This window comes from Nannobrachium achirus, assembly GCF_963921795.1.
Source record: "Nannobrachium achirus genome assembly, chromosome: 19".
Lineage (NCBI taxonomy): Eukaryota > Metazoa > Chordata > Actinopteri > Myctophiformes > Myctophidae > Nannobrachium > Nannobrachium achirus.
Genome location: NC_137826.1, coordinates 14,387,413 through 14,401,906, shown reverse-complemented (window position 1 = coordinate 14,401,906; position 14,494 = coordinate 14,387,413). Strand labels below are relative to the sequence as shown.

Genomic DNA, 14,494 nt, shown 5'->3' with positions numbered 1-14,494 from the left:
AAAGTAAAAGTGGTGGAGCATTGTGACTCGGATCAGATCAGAGGAAATATAATCGTAAGGAAGAAGTGGAACTGGGAGGAAGGATGCCACGGTCATTCCTTGTTAAAAAGAAGCAGGCAGCCTGTGGAGCGTGGCGATGGAAAGAGCCAGAGCACACTGAGTGGAAAGAGCATAATGCAATAGGTGAGATTTTTATCATAATGTTTTGGACCTTTGCGATTCTCGATAAAGTAAATTCATGCTATTTAGGTCAAACAAAAATGTACTACTACTGTATATTGACAATGTCAATTGTTTCCTTGTATTCTTTTCACGCAAAGCCAATGAGCAGATCCTCGTCAACACCGGTGCCCCGAAGCCTGCCTCTCTCACTCAGCCATTGCTTGCCTTAGAGTCTGTGGCGACACCGGGGCTTGAAGGTCCAGAGCCACCGTCAGGAGGAGGACCAGGGGGATCAGCTGCAGAAACAAGCCTGGACTGGCCCACCATGCTGCCCCAGGGCCCCTTTTACCACGCTAACGCACTGGCACTTGCAACACGAGCTAAGGTATGTTTGTGAAGTGTTGTTTATGTGCAGGGCCGTCCAGGGACATGCTGGGCCCCTGATTCAGCCGGAGAAAAAGAGTTGTAGAGGCCCTCATTGCGCGCTATAGAGATCTCTCTCTAGCGCTGTTTTCACTATACTTTGTGCAACAGCCTTATGATGAAGCAGGGCTTACTTTGCGAAAAAATGTATACATTTGAAACTTGGAGATACGAGGTTTCTGCCCGACAGTGACGATTTACTTTGTTGGCCGCCCAGACCCCAAAATGGAACACTTTATTTTAATTTTTTTCCTAATGGCCGGCCTGGACCGGCCGGGAATGAACCGGCCGTTCGGGAGTTGTCCCGCTTTTCCCAATGGCCAGCACGTCCCTGGGGCCGTCGCACCAAATTCTGGGCCCTGGGTAGGATTCACTGCGGGGCCCCCCATGAATGTTCTTCATATGGGGGAGGGGGTTTAACCCTTGTAAACATGGGAACGCATTATTACGCATTATTAAAGTCTTTGAATATTTCAAATCCTTCTAAGGTTTTTTGAAAAACCTATGTTTCTATGTCAGTGGTGCTCGAACCTTTTCATTTCAAGGACCCCCAAAATGATATGCATTTGGCCGCGGACCCTTATCTAAAAATATTTTGTTCCAGGGACCCTCCAGAAGAAAGATTTGAGTTACAAATGTTCGCTTAAAAAATACATATATTCAAAGATTTGCAAACATTTTCACGACTTTTCAAAAACAGCAGATCTACAAGCTCGCAGCTGTGAGCTTGTAGATCTGCTATTTTTCAATCGTTAAAGCATAAAATAATTAAGGCCCCTCCACCTTGGGCCCTGGTAACTCACTTTTCCCCCCTTGTGACGCCCCTCTTTATGTGGGCTGACTTCTGCTCTCGCTTTTCCCGGGGGGAAAAAGTCAAAATCAGTTGCTTGCTAAAGCTATACCTGATCAAAAACATTTGTTAATGGCTAATCTGAATAACATTGATCAATATTTCAATTAAAAACACAAATGTATCGTTTACATGGATAAATGAAGTTCCTAGATTATGTTTGTTGCTCCAAATTAAACAAAACATTTAATGGAGCTTGAATGTATCTGTATACTTGTGTTGTATGTATCTATGTCTGCTGTCAATGTTCTTTAGTTTGTCATGTTTTTATGGGTCCCCCTTGAATTAGATGCTGCATCTCAAGGGGATATCCCTTCAATACAAATCTGAAATCGAAATAGTTCTGATTTGGATTTGTTTTTATTGCGGGTGTTTCATTGCTTTTAAGTGAGCAGTTCAAAACACCCAGTACTACTGTCTCTTTCCCATCCATAGTCCCGTCCACGCTCGTCCCCTGGCTCCGGGGACTTCCTGTGTTCGGTGTGCCACAAAGTGTTCCCCCTGCAGCGCATGTTGACGCGGCACCTCAAGTGCCACAGCCTCCTCAAGAGACACCCTTGCAGGTTCTGTGGCAAGGGGTTCAACGACACATTTGACCTCAAGAGGCATATGCGTACACACACAGGTGAGGGACACACCCAGATTTACTACTACAGGCCAGGTTCAGTCCCGTCCAGGGGCGTCAATTGGGTATGGCAGGGGCATGCAGCTGCCATACCCTGGGTCCAGGGGGGAAAATGCAATTATTATTATTTTGTCATGTCAGTACATCTTCGTCACATCATAACCTGAGGATGATTAATAGAAGTTGTAACATATTCTTGCACCCTTGAGAAAATGTAAGAAAAGGCTCCAACTGTCCAAGTCACTTCAGTGTTCATCATCATATCATCATATAATATACTCACAGCCATACTGTATTAGTGAATTTTCCAGGTGGTTTACATATAATAAGCTTGTTCCTGCCCCTAGATTTCACATATGCAAAGTATCTCTCCGATTCCTAGAAGCAGAATACATAGACAATAGACAAAGTGGCGTCCGGGGACCCCCAGCAAAATTAGCGCCACAATCATTTAAATAGCAGATCATATATATATATATATATATATATATATATATGTCACCGGATGATAGAGAAACAGGACGGTCGAGAAACGTAGCACTCGTCATGCAGCACGGGGCGGAGCGGAGCCGCTCGATTGTCCACGACATTGCAAGCGGCGCGCAGGCCAGCGGACCTTGGTCCTGCTCTTCGCCCCCGAGCACCGCAGGTGCGAGTGGCCGCGAAGAGCGGGCCAGGGCCGCGCGGCCGGCGGAGCGCCGCGCGAGTTACGAAGCCGTGGTGAATGCAATCGTTATATTTATGTCCAGGCCGTAAGGCCTGGGCAAGCCCACGATAAACGCCCTGTCCAAGTGACTACAATGGAGCTAATGGCTAAGCTAGGCTAGGCTAGGCTAGGCTAGGTTAGTAAATAAAGTCGCAAATAGAGTCGCACACGAGTGACGTCAGCGCCTTCACTAGTGAATGGCTGTTGTCGCCACCTGGTGGTGATTGGTGTGTGGTGAACGACAAAACAAGCGCTCTTACATAGAACGTCCTGCGTTACCCAAACATCCGGTAACATATATATATATCGTCGTTGTCGGGGGGAAACCTTGTATGTCCGAAACTGTTTGTTTTTCTCATTTAAAAAAATGAACTAAACTAGTGAAAACAGCCGACCTACAAGCACACAACGCCTCGTGTTGCGAGGCGTTGTGTGCTTGTAGATCTGCTGTTTTCACTACTTTTGATCAACAGCCTTGTCTGATGAAGCAGGGCTTTTCTTCAGGAAAATATGTACACATATGAAACTTGGAGATACAAGGTTTCTGCCCGACAGTGACGATATATATATATATATATATATATATATATATATATATATATATATATATAATCATGTGTGACTATGAGCTTGTAGATCCGCGATTTTTGAAAAACATTTGTGCAGATCTTTGAATATATACATTTTTTAACTGAACTCCTTTGCTGGAGGTCCCAGGCACAAAACATCTTCAGATGGGAGTTTGGAGAACTAAACTGGACTAAAGCAACCTTTCTGCTGCTGCAGGCATCCGTCCATACAGGTGTGAGCTGTGCGACAAGGCCTTCACGCAGCGCTGCTCTCTGGAGTCCCACATGAGGAAGATCCACGGGGTGCAGCAGCAGTACGCCTATCGCCAGCGACGCTCCAAGATCTTCGTCTGCGAGGACTGCGGCTACACCTCCAACCGGCCCGACGAGTACTTCCTCCACATGCGCCAGTGTCACCCGGGAAGCCCCGCCCTGCGGCGCTATTACCGACGCCAGGCCCACGAGAACGCCACTTTTGTCCCGGCCGAACGTAAACTCAACCCTTATTTGCTCTACTCGACACCCGGATACTTCATGTGAGACTGAATATAACGTTGTTTAAAGTTTTTTTTTAGTTCACCCCCAAACTGTCTTTTTTTCTATTGATTACTCATGAGTTCAATCATACTTTTTTGTATTTGTCGCATTCCTGAGACAAAAATGTGATTATAGTAAATTTACCCCCATTGATTCTGGATGGGGACCCAAATGAATGGCAGTGGATGGAGAAACCGTCAGGGTACTTTTTATTTTATTTATTTTTTCTTATGAATCAAAAAAATATTACTGAACTCAAGTCTCCATGGCATGAGTAATCAATAAAAAAAAAAGTCATTTTGGTGCTGAACTACTCCTTTAAGGAAGGAGATTGATATTAATATGAATGTGAGTTTTCTCATGTTTACTGCACTTTGCCGTTTTCACTTTTACACTTTTTTTTAATCTTTGTTGCTGTTTTTCTTTTTAGCCTGTATTAGTATTGTATTAATTCATTATTTTGTAATCATGTATGTTAGATTGCTGTCTTTATTTTAGTTCTTGCTGCTAAGTTGTAAATAGAACACCCCTCAAAGAAAATGCAATCGGTGACATTTATTTATTTTCATCCTTAGCATTGGTGATATGGACAGTATATTCACATTCTTAACCATAAGGACCCAAGCATGTCTGTCATCTTCATTTTCTGTGTCCATCAGAATCAATCAGTTGTTTGAGTCCTTTTGGTGTGATGGATAAATAACCTCCCAGCAATAAATCTATCACTGGAATGTATTCACAAACGACAGGTGGAGGTGGAGCACATTTTATCTCCACCAGGCCGGGTGTCCAATCTGTGACGTCAGTCATCTATGACCATTCACATCCATTATAACAGGGGTCTTCAACGTTTTCAGGCCAAGTTGAGAGAGAGATGAAGCAGGGACCCCCACAACCTTTTCATAGATTCCATATAGTTTACAGCACAATCGTCAGTGTATTTTGGATTCATGTCAATTTGTGTTTTCAGATATTTAACCACTTGAACCATCAATGTTTAATAAACTTGACCTTTCACTCTGTACTTAGTCTGCTCTTTTCCCCCTCCACACCAAACCTCTTTGCAAAAAATAGCCGATCTACAAGCTCACAACGCCTCGCAGCGCGAGGCGTTGTGAGCTTGTAGATCGGCTATTTTTGGCTAAAGTTCTCAGAATATGGGTTCAAGTGGTTAATATAGAAAAGGAGAAAAAAAGCTTCTATCACACAAAGATTTGGAGGACCCCCTGTAGTAACTCTGAGGACCCCTTAGGGGTCCCGGACCCCCTGTTGAAGACCCCTGCATTGTAAAATAAGTTAAAAAAAAATAAACAAAACAAACAAACAAAAAAAACGTAAGCAGTATAACATTTGGTATGTGGACAGAGGTACTTCCTTGGCCTATTGGCGGCGAGAACAAGAACTTGGTGCTGGTTGGTCCAGTGCTTTGCGAGATTATAGGCGCGGACAGTCAAACAGGACAGACAACAAACAGACAGACGGGTGAGACATAATCCCCCTGTTGCCTTTTGGCCTGGCGGAGATAAAAAAAAAAAAGGTGAGCTCAATGAGATCAGTGCAGAACAATAAACAATACATTTCAATATCAAATAATGTCTAGTGTAAAATATAATGTGATGGACAAAAGGGCATTTCAGTGACTTGAAAAGTCAGACAGATATTAAGAGTGTTAAACAGAGTGCAACAGAGGGTGTAACTGTCATATAAAACTGTCAAGTAATAGCTTGGTAGTTTGGTGGTTAATGTAAGCCATTTACCATGAGAGGGAGTGGGTTGTTGGCTGATTTACCACTGTTTCAGGGTTGTGCCACGAGCCGCAACCACGACCTCGAATGGTAAATTGCTTTTCTACCACTTTTTCCATATAATTGAAAGAAAACACAGTTGTAACTTAATTGTTTCAGTGGGCGGGGTCCATGAGCCAACTCAAGGTTGTTGGCCTATTTACCACTGTTTTAAACCAATCAGAATCCAGTATTTGAACATGTGACTAGAAAAAGTGGTAGAATTAGGAACTACATTCAAACATGACCCTAACCCATAGAGTATATATAAAATAGAGAGCGGACCGGCCCCGCCCCCACTATCATTTCAATGCAAGTGCTCAGTGGCGTTTTGAAGCAACGGCTACATGCTAGCATGTAGCTAATCCAGGTGCATTCTGGGGGAAATTGGCCACTACCTAGTGGCCAAAAATGACATCACGCTGCTCTCCGCTCAGAGGAAGGATTGTCTGGAGTGGAGGGGGCGGGGCCAAAATGCGCGTTTAGGCTGCAGTTCCAACTTTGGCCACCATAGGGGTTGCTTCAAATCTAGCCCTGGGTTCTGGGGGCTTGCCCTAACCCCATGACTTATTAACTGGGCAATGATATGCATATTAACCATCAGTGATCATTAATGGGAAAGAGATCTGTTTACGACATACACTATGGCCAAAGATTTGAATATACATTCAAGTGTGCACAATGGGCCGCTTACTAGGGCATTAACGACTTGTGATTTTTGCAAGTCGACTGGACTCAGTAAAAAGTTGAGTTGAAGTCGACTTTATCGTTTGATGACGTCATCACATCACACACGACCCCCCAATTATTTTGGGGGTCCCCAGATGATTAACTTAATGTGCAACATTGTTTTCTCACTCAACTGTAAACAATCCAACATAAAGTTTAAGTATATAGAGGGTATCTTCACATTTCTAAAGTGACAATTTAAGGACTTTTTAATACCTCTAAAATGACAAATTAAACGTTGTCCAAATTGTCAAATATTAGAGGCAGAAATTGTGAGAAATTTCTGCCTCTTCTATTCTATTGTGAAAATATTTTCACAATAGAACCAAATGTAATGTAGCACTGTAATATTGGATCATTCCGTCCTTGACAATATAAGCAATCCTACTGTTTGAATGCTGCAGACGCACACATGGAGCAAAAATAATGATAGAGAAAAAGTCTTGTCGGCTTTTTCGTTAATGCCCTACCGCTTACCAAATATTATGACTTCATTGGCTTTGGTGTAATCCCCTAGTAGTACTGCATACTACCTAGTATAGTCCCTCAGCACTACAGTACAGTATGTTCAGCCCTGACTAACACCAACCCCAAGCTGATGAACATAGCTGGTCCCTTTCTCTGGACCTGGGATAGATAGGCCTTCATTGATCCTACGTGCGGAATTCATTTGCAATACAGCAGTGTAAAACAGGACAGATACAGAAAAAGGGGACATGGATCCTGTATTGGGGAATAGGAAAAGAGTTGTAGAAAACACATATACTACGGAAATCTTGCTTGTCTCTCACGTGTTTGTGGGTATGCCACACAATATGACATAATATAGTATATTATACATAACAGTTTAGAAGTCTAAAGGCTTTTAGGAGGCTTTTAGCTCAATCGGAATGATAAATCTAGGTTTATGTCCCAGTCACTCTAATCCAAAATAATTTCAATCACTGCTTCAAGTCATTTCTCTGAAAAACAGAAAGGCTTTGAATACGTTTCTAGAATCTAGAATGTAATAATTAAAAAGACTAATCGCTTTAACCCTTTGTCAAAGCTTGATTGATTCTTACTGTTTAATAGGAACAACACAATGTTCAATTACATTGTAGGGCCTCTAATTAATAGCCTAAAATGTAATGCAATATATTATAAGACGCGATGTAAAAGGCACAATGTATTCTCTATTACAAATCATGTGTGATAGAGGCTATTAGTTAAAACAGATTTTGTTACCACATATGACCAAGAATCCTGCCAAATACTCAAAATGTTAATATTTACTTAATACATAAGTGTAAATTAACCTCCATTGTGAGTGATACGTTTCTTTTAATGCACTACTGTATATACAAAGTCTTTCCAGCATGTGTAGGGGTATATCTATATTTCTATTACCTCTGTTGACACTGTAAATAAATATTCAAAATATTTGTTTAATCACCTGATGTTGCCTGATCTAATATAACAAGGAGCCCTGTGAATAGTGCATGCAGAAATGATCATGACATCACATTCTTTCATGAAAACTCTCTATCCGTTGGTTTTGAAACCAGTGTTTTGTGTTCTTTGGGACTCTGACCATGTGTTCCTTTAATCACAGTGCACACCTTTTTAACCCTGAAAGCCATTCATTTACAGCTTTAATTGATATGCAGATACCGTTAAAACACCAAGAGCCACTAATAATTAATCTCTTGAATTACTCAAAACAGGCACAACAAAAACATGCCTATAGTAGTGCAACACACCAAGTACATACAAACCAAACCCCCGAGTGCAGATACAGGAGGATACAAAGAAGAAATCATATTCACTGTAACAACTAAATGCACCAGTAAAATCTAAAGTTGGCTGGTGATAGACGCACAGCCGATGGGCCTCACGGGCCTGTTATACCCTGCTTGTTTATTGTTGCCAGGTATCAAATGATCCTTTGAGACTGTTGCTCTCCCATGTGACCAGCAGATGTCACTATAAGCTTTTTTTCCTTTAGTGGGAGAAATATGTGAAAAAGGTGTTCACTTCCGGCAGAAAGCGTGAAAATTTGCACCTAGGGGTATTTTTGTGCGCTGAATTCAAAAATTGACGGTCCCAAGCACTTTTCTCAAATTCACTTTTCTCTAATTCACTTACCATAGGGTTAGGGTTAGGAAAAAAAGACCCCCCAAAATCTTCTTTAAGTAGCATGTGAGGAGTCTATCTAGGGGGTTTTCATGATTCTGAATTTGTTTTGCACAAAAACATTCCTTGGGCAAGAAATGGACCCCACAAAACTATGGTTTAGTGATGAGTCATCACTTTTCACAGTTGTGTAGGGTCCATTTCTTGCCCAAGGAATGTTTTTCGTGCAAAACAAATGCTTGCAATGGATTCAGAATCATGAAAACCCCCTAGATAGACCCCTCACATGCTATTTAAAGAAGATTTTTGGGGGGTCTTTTTTCCCTAGTATGGTAAGTGAATTAGAGCCACCAGATCCCATGGGAAAAGGGCTTGGGACCGTCAATTTTTGAATTCGGCGCACAAAAATACCCCTAGGTGCAAATTTTCACGCTTTCTGCCGGAAGTGAACACATTAGCCTATTTTTGTTACATATTTCTTCCACTACTTTGTGGTGTCTTCTGTCCCTTTTTATCCATGCCAGCCTGACCATTCCACAGCTCCTGGCTGGTTTAATTCCATTTCCCTGTTATTAGTGTTCACGACACATCACACCACACCCAAGGACTGAACTGTGAATACATGATGAACGATCATCTCAGACGGTCAGTTCGCATTTGAACTTTCATAATCCGTAACATTCACAGGTAAACAGGGGTGTCGCACCAAATTCTGGGCCCCGGGTACAAGGATTCACTGTGGGGCCCCTGTGCTTTAACTATTGAAAAATAGCAGATATACAAGCTCACAGCGCGGCACCGAGTGCCGCGCTGCGAGCTTGTAGATCTGCTATTTCTGAAAAATCATGAAAATCTTTGAATATTTAAAATCCTTCTAAGGTTTTTTTTTTTGAAAAACCTATGTTTCGATGTCAGTGGAGCTCAAACCTTTTCATGTGAAGGACCCCCAAAATGGTATGTATTTGGCTACAGACAAACTATTGAGTCCCAGGGACCCTCCCAGAAGCAAAATTTGAGTTACAAATGTTCGCTTAAAAATACATTATATTCAAAGATTTGCACACATTTTCCACGACTTTTCAAAAATAGCAGATCTACAAGCTTGCAGCGCGGCACTCGGTGCCGCGCTGTGAGCTTGTATATCTGCTATTTTTCAATAGCTAATATAAAATAATTAAGGCCCCTCCACCATCTTGGGCCCTAGTAACACAGTCCCACTTCCCTACCCCTTGTGACGCCCCTGCAAGTAAATATTTGATATACACAAATCTCCTTCGAGCGTTCCTGAAGCCTTCTCTTCTTCTCATGGTTCCCCCCATCCTTCTCCCCACTTTGCAGCCTTCTATAGTCTTGAGAGTTTTTGTTTTTTTGGAGGCCTTTGGGGTTCCAGGGAAGGACAGTGAGTGCAATAGTATGGTAGGACTGGGAGAGGGTGACGGAGAGGGCATGGGGGGCCCTCAGGAGAGCTCGGTGTAGCGCTGTCTCTCCCAGGCTTGGAGCTCTCCACCCACTGCACACACCAGCAGGTACGACTCACTCCTCACCTGTGGCAGGTGCACCTGTAAGGCAGAGATGGGGACTCGAGTTAAAGACTCGCGACTCGAGTCAACTCGAGTCGCGTTTTTGGAGACTCGTCACTCGACTCGGACTCGCCCCTCAAAGACTCGAGACTCGACTCGGACTCGCCCCTCAAAGACTCGAGACTCGACTCGACTCGACTCGAGCTCATAAGACTTGTGAACAATCTTTATTTTAAGCACTATAATGCATGACAAGCCCGACATATATTGGCCTTTACTTCTCCTTTCTTCTTTCCTCTCTGGTGCCACAGACACAGCCGTCTGCATGGACCTTTCATTGTAAGATTTAAATATTAAAACGGCGAAATAAAACACACACATGTTTAGCTCATCATCAGCTATTTTACTTCAGCTAACTTGGTATTTATGTGACTCGTGAGTCGTGACTCGACTCGTGACTCGTGATGAAAGACTCGTGACTCGACTCGGGCTGACCACTAAAGACTCGACTCGACTCGTGACTCGAGATCAAAGACTCGTGACTCGGACTTGACTCGAGATCAAAGACTCTTTTACATCTCTGCTGTAAGGGCAGTGACACGTTGAAGAGGTGGTGCCATACTGCCCTACAAAGGCAAGAGTGCAGTAACTACGTTTTCGGACACACCACGACTTATTTGTGTCTTCATGATATTGGGGGATGAACAATTAGCTCAAGAACAGATATATAATCAGTGTAATATCACTTATATGTCTGTGTCTCATTTGGCTGCTCAGCTGTAACACTTTTAAACCCATTTTTCAGTGAAATTCTTGTACGTAGTCGTAGTTACTGCACTCTGCCTTTGTAGGGCAGCATAGTTTTGTATACCTTTTCTGTTTTGTATGTGTCTATGGAGTTAACATTACTCTAACAGAACCCCAGGTGTGGTATGTGGGAAGAAACAAAAAATACACAGGGAAGGCAAATATGCCTTCCCTGTGTATTTTTGGTTTCTTCCTGAAAGCTGAAAGCCACTGAATCAAAAGGCCAGATCAAAAACACATATTTAATGACATCATAAACTCATCCCCTCCCCTTTTACCATAGACCCAACACTGTGGGTGTGGTTAACTTCAGCTGTCACCACCCACCAGACAACCAGGCACCAGACAACTTAATGAACTGGTGGGTGTGGCCACATAAAAACATAATTTTAACTCTTTCTGTACACTTTTTTGGAAAAAAAAATCTTCCTCCTAGTATAATCATAATTCCTGATAATCATGTTTTAGGGAGGGATGCTCGCGGGTCCATCCTCAAACAAACAAAACAACAGAAAATTGCTTAATAGTGAAGAAACGAGGCAGTCAGGAGGATCATCCCTCAGATAGCTTTAGCTATGGGGCTTTTAAGCTGTGACATCATTTTGTAGGCAGAGGAGAACTCTGCCCCCAGAGGATTTTCTGTCCCTCGCTATTTCAACAGATCCGAGACAAAAATAACGACTAAAGTATAATTCTACCACTTTCCTGTCAACAACAAAGAGTAGAAAAATTAGTAAACAGTAAAAATAGTAAAAAGATTCACGGCCGCTGGGGGCAGAGTTCTCCTCTGCCTACAAAATGATGTCAGACTTAACAGCCCCATAGAGCATCGCAGCGGAAGTGGATTCCTGGGGTCACTTAATATTCCCCATTCATTTTCGCCATAGACTTTTACAAAAATATTTATAACAATTATGTTAAGCCTCGAACCAAGCCATCCAGGATGGAGGTGAATCATGATCATATAACCGTTTTTTCTATGAAAAGAACATTTTGAAAATCGCTAAACAAAGGGTTATTAAATGTAGTATATCAAATAATGTAATATTAAAATATGTTTTCACATAGGATCAAAGGTTATATGATCATGATTCACCTCCATCCTGGATGGCTTGGTTCGAGGCTTAACATAATTGTTATAAATATATTTGTAAAAGTCTATGGCGAAAATGAATGGGGAATATTAAGTGACCCCAGGAATCCACTTCCGCTGCGATGCTCTATAGGCCTATACTTCCAGGGGTTTCGCACCAAATTCTGGGCCCTGGGTACAAGGATTCACCGCGGCCCCCCATGAATGTTCTTCATAGGGGATTCAGATCCTTCTTTCTATGTTAGTCAGTGGTGCTCAAACCTTTTCATGTGAAGGACCCCCAAAATGATACGTATTTGGCCACGGACCCCCATCTCAAAATATTTAATTCCAGGGACCCCCCCCAGAAGCAAAATTTGAGTTAAGAATGTTCGCTTAAAAACTACATATTATATTCAAAGATTCCCACACATTTTCACGACTTTTCAAAAATAGCAGATCTACAAGCTGGGTGAGCTTGTATAATTAAGGCCCCTCCACCTTGGGCCCTAGTAACTCAGTCCCACTTCCCCCCCTTGTGACTCCCCATGCCTACTTCACATAGTCATGTCCATCATATGACATACCCTGTTGAACAGGAGCAGGTGGCGGTGTAGAGCAGTCACCAGTGGGTAATGGCAGGCAGGGGGCGCTCTCTGCTTCTGCAACACAGTTAAGTCAGGCAGGTGAACGGACAACAGCCTCTCTGCGAGAATATAAATAGAGGCACGGTCACACAAGACAAAGGGGCCTCGGCACCTCTATTTTCACCTCTATTTCCATGATAAATATGACCTCTTGTGTTCACAACAACAACAGAGGTGTCTTGACAATGAATTAGGGTTCCTAAACGTTTTAGCTCAAGAGACCCAAAAGAGAAATGAGATGTTTGCCAGGGACCCAAACTAGCAAAAAACAGCAGATCTACAAGCTCACAACACATGCGTTGTGAGCGTATAGATCGGCTATTTTCACTAATTCTTAAACTTTTGTTTTCTACTTTATGGAATCTTTGATTTCTTCAAGAAATTACTGAAAAAATCATAGAAAAAAATCATATACTTTGTTTTTAATTCATGATTAAAAACACACACACACACACACACACACACACACACACACACACACACACACACACACACACACACACACACACACATATATACACATATAGGAAGGTAGGAAACAAAAAACAAAGGGACCCAGAAAAATTTGTCTGCGACCCACGAAAGGGTCCCAACCCAGTGTATGGGAAACACTTGAATTAGACCAGTGTTTCTCAACCACTATGCCTGGGGACCGGCTTTGGTGTGCCCCTGAGAAGGGTCAAGTGTGCCCCTTGAAACTGCCTGAAAGCTGGTATTGTATTTATCATTTTAAAAATGATTTAAACGAGTGAAATCAGCCGATCTACAAGCACACTTAGGTGTGCTTGTAGATCTGATGTTTTCACTACTGTTGTGCGACGGCCTTAATGATGAAGCAGGGCTTTACTTTGTGAAAAAACGTACACATTTAAAACCTGGAGATACGAGGTTTCTTCCCGACAGTGACGATATTTACACCCCCGTATTATGTTGGTGTGCCCATGGATTCTTGGGACATGAAAAGTGTGCCCATGCAGAAAAAAAGGTTGAGAAACACCGAATTAGACAGCCAAACAGGTTTACATGCCTTCTTTTAAACTAAAACATTTCACAAAAGGAAGGTGACGATGAAGAGTGGAGTGAAGAGGCTTACATCCCCCGGGGAGTCCAGCACACAGTGGGCAGGCAGAGCAAGAGATGCTGGGCAGATACTCAGCTCTGTGAGTGGAGGAGAGAGAGGTGCATCAATCAGAGAGCCAGTGATGTGAGGCGGCAGCGGCGCTGTCGCAGGCATTCTGCCTTGGGCGCGCGTCTGGCCAGCCAAAAATTGGTGAAACACACACGAGAGAGAGAGAGAGAGAGAGAGAGAGAGAGAGAGAGAGAGAGAGAGAGAGAGAGAGAGAGAGAGAGAGACAGAACCACAACAACACGGTTTGCGGTGATGGAAAGGTTTGCAATCGATTTGCAGTGAGCGAGCGGGTGTGTGAAAAGCTGACGAGGACAGTCAGACAGACAGAGGAGGAGTGGTGGAGGGAAAGAGGGTGTACTCGAAGGCAATGGTAGGCCTACATTTACTCAAGTATTGTACAGGTATTGAGGTATATCTACACACATTGTGAGCTTGTAGATCTGTTATTTTCAAATCATTTGTATAAGTTTTGAAAACTTGAAATGGGACATCCTGCATAATAATGAGTACTTTTATTTTTGGTACTTTAAAATAAATACATTTTGATACAAATACTGTTGTATATTCAAGTATGAAGTAAAAATCGTGAGTACTTTTTCCACCACTGCTCGAAGGAGGGAGGCCACCGCCTCACACACGTTCTCGGATAGAACGTGGAGAGCTGGGGCTTATTATCATGCTTTCTCCGCACGCTGTTATCGATCAGCGTTGTGGCAAGAATGCATAATAAATGCCATCCGTCGGTTGATGGGCCCGGGCTTCAGACGAGACGTCTTAACATTGCGTCTTTAAAAAGCTCATGACACTCTATTGATTTAT

General features: G+C 42.7%; 2 protein-coding genes across 2 annotated transcripts in view; one reads left to right on the top strand and one right to left on the bottom strand.

The window, feature by feature from the left end:
• Positions 1 to 83: 83 nt before the first annotated feature.
• Positions 84 to 3,875, top strand: LOC308304625 (transcription factor Ovo-like 2; the record flags this gene model as incomplete). The annotated part of the gene is made up of 4 exons (XM_080749249.1): positions 84 to 183; positions 321 to 547; positions 1,871 to 2,060; positions 3,553 to 3,875. 4 exons carry the CDS (start codon positions 84 to 86, stop codon positions 3,873 to 3,875), a joined length of 840 nt encoding a protein of 279 aa, XP_080605375.1.
• Positions 3,876 to 9,798: 5,923 nt separating this feature from the next.
• The window catches only part of LOC308304240 (myotonin-protein kinase-like), a 30,981-nt gene continuing 26,285 nt past the window's right edge, over positions 9,799 to 14,494 (bottom strand). Inside the window, 3 exon segments of the mRNA XM_080748806.1 lie at positions 9,799 to 10,059; positions 12,487 to 12,561; positions 13,640 to 13,704. Of these exon segments, the coding sequence (XP_080604932.1) occupies positions 9,958 to 10,059; positions 12,487 to 12,561; positions 13,640 to 13,704 (242 nt within the window). The 3' untranslated portion in view covers positions 9,799 to 9,957.